General features: G+C 45.2%; 1 protein-coding gene across 2 annotated transcripts; it reads right to left on the bottom strand.

Annotated features, from left to right (window-relative positions):
* Nucleotides 1–1,110: 1,110 nt before the first annotated feature.
* On the bottom strand, nucleotides 1,111–1,872 carry LOC143389565 (cytochrome b5 domain-containing protein 1-like). 2 transcript variants are annotated; one of them, XM_076842543.1, is made up of 2 exons: nucleotides 1,417–1,872; nucleotides 1,331–1,348 (listed from the first exon to the last, which is right to left on the bottom strand). In XM_076842543.1, exons 1-2 carry the CDS (start codon nucleotides 1,870–1,872, stop codon nucleotides 1,331–1,333), a joined length of 474 nt encoding a protein of 157 aa, XP_076698658.1. The 2 variants fall into 2 exon arrangements, with proteins under 2 accessions (XP_076698657.1, XP_076698658.1); XM_076842542.1 differs by having other exon boundaries at nucleotides 1,111–1,872.
* Between the last annotated feature and the right edge of the window lie 205 nt (nucleotides 1,873–2,077).

Genomic DNA, 2,077 nt, shown 5'->3' with positions numbered 1-2,077 from the left:
CAATCTACAGGCCCTTTTCCTACTCCGGTTTTTCTAGGAGTTAATAAGTGCCCACATCTTTGCCTCAAAAAAGTCAGAAGAGAAATTTTACTATGGAATGAAAAAGAAGCAGCCTCAACAGCTATTCCTAAAAAGGTTTTCCTGGCTTACTCTTTGCCTCTGGAGTACTCTGCTGATTAACTCTTTCCCAGTAACTGCTGACTAATCAATAGGCCTACAGTTTCTTATTGTGCAACAAATCCAGGACAAACCCAAATACCAAATACTTGGTCAGAGACAGCATTTTAAAATGTTACCATGAAGTTAAGAGATTGAGAACAGTCCCTTTAGCCTTTGGAGTTGGGCAGACTTGGATTTGCATCCTGACTCTAATGGTAACTAATATCTCTTTGCTAATGAACACTTCTAAGTTTCAAAAGACTTATCTGGGAAACAGTGTTTATAGTATTCATTTATGGGGTAGTTGTAAGAAAGAGGGTGAATAAAGTACCCATTATAATATCTTGACTGGATTATCTGATGACCATTTATTTCCTTTCTTTCCCTTGGGTTTCAGCTACTAAATACTTTTCTAAAAAGACAATAAGAGGGGGAGGAAGTGGGTAAGTGCTAGGTAATGATAATAGCCTAATTACATTGTTATATTGTGTGCATGTATGTAACAACAAATCATTATCATGTACAACTACAATGCACCAATAGAAAATATGGAAAGAAAAATTTAAAAAAGAGATTAGCCAGGTTTTATGGTCAATGATAGTCATTCCCTACTCCTATCTTTGTAAAGATCCCATGTTTCTACAGCCATCTCATTTCTGCCATTGCCGAAAATGTTCTTCCACCCCTCATCCTTGTGTAGGATTTCTTTCTTTTACTATCACCTTCTACCTGAGCTCCATTTACCTCTTCGCCCCTACAACTCCCTATCCAAGATACTGTGCCTTCTTGTGTCATCCCTAAAGACTAATTCACTTCTAGCATTCTCCCTAATTTTTGCAGAGCAAATCAGAAAGGAGCTGGAGAATAAGATTCATACTTCAGAAGGTCACCAGAACTACAGTCCAGATCCCAAAGGGAAAAGGAGGTCTGAATCCAAGCACCCGACACCCTCACCTCTTTTCCTCAAAGACAGAAAAAGGCAAACTCAAATTATGTCTTAATCCAGACAAGCACACATCTCCTTTCCTATAGCTCTGTGAGGTCATCATTGAAGTAGAGCAGTATTGCAGGTATGTAGTGTGTACCATCCATTTTGAGATAGTCAAATTCTTCCTCCTCATCCTGGATCCCATTCTCTTCCAGGGTATGATACATGTTCAGGGTCTTCCCTTCATATTTCCACATGTAGCTGGCAGCATGTGCATTATAGGGAAGATAGCGGTGTAGGATTTCCCACATTGACTCCAGAGCCCCCACCTCCAGTATGTGCTTCTGCGACCTGAGAGTGTTAATGATGCGAATATTCCGGGTCTTGGCAGACAGCTTCCCCACCTCGTACTGCGACCCTTTCCACCAGGGATTCCCAAAATCATTGGCCCAGTCCGATCGGGGCAGCTGAGGTGGGACGTGCACAAAACGGCCCCGCGGGGTGCGGTACCTCAGGCAACCAGTCAGGGGATCTATGTGCTTGCGGATGTCTCCAGTGACTGGATCAAACCAGTGGCCGATGGCCTGGCCTGCAACTTCCATGATGGGTTTCAGAAGCAGGTTCCCCTTGTACTCCTGAGCCAATGGCGTTAGGTCGTACACGTATCCCAAGTAAGACACCCAAAGGTCTTCGGGCTGGTTATGTCTGGCCACTTCTTCCGGCGTGAAAAAGCGACGCTGGAAGCCCTCAAACTCTGGCCCAGCCACTAGGCCCCGGCACGGCATGACTCTTGCTCTATCGGGCACTGGGTCCCTTGGCTGCTTCCTCGCTCCTCAGAGCACACACACATTCTCCGGGTCCAGGAGCTAAGGTGAGCGCGTTTACCCGCTCAGATGAAAACCATTGTCCTTTCCCGGCCACCGTCCACTGAGATTAAACACTGTGAGGGCAAGGAAGGGCTTGGTCTGTGCGAGCTCACGGGAAACGTAG

The sequence above is a fragment of the Callospermophilus lateralis genome, unplaced genomic scaffold, assembly GCF_048772815.1.
Source record: "Callospermophilus lateralis isolate mCalLat2 unplaced genomic scaffold, mCalLat2.hap1 Scaffold_63, whole genome shotgun sequence".
Lineage (NCBI taxonomy): Eukaryota > Metazoa > Chordata > Mammalia > Rodentia > Sciuridae > Callospermophilus > Callospermophilus lateralis.
This window is presented reverse-complemented; position numbering and strand designations above follow the sequence as displayed.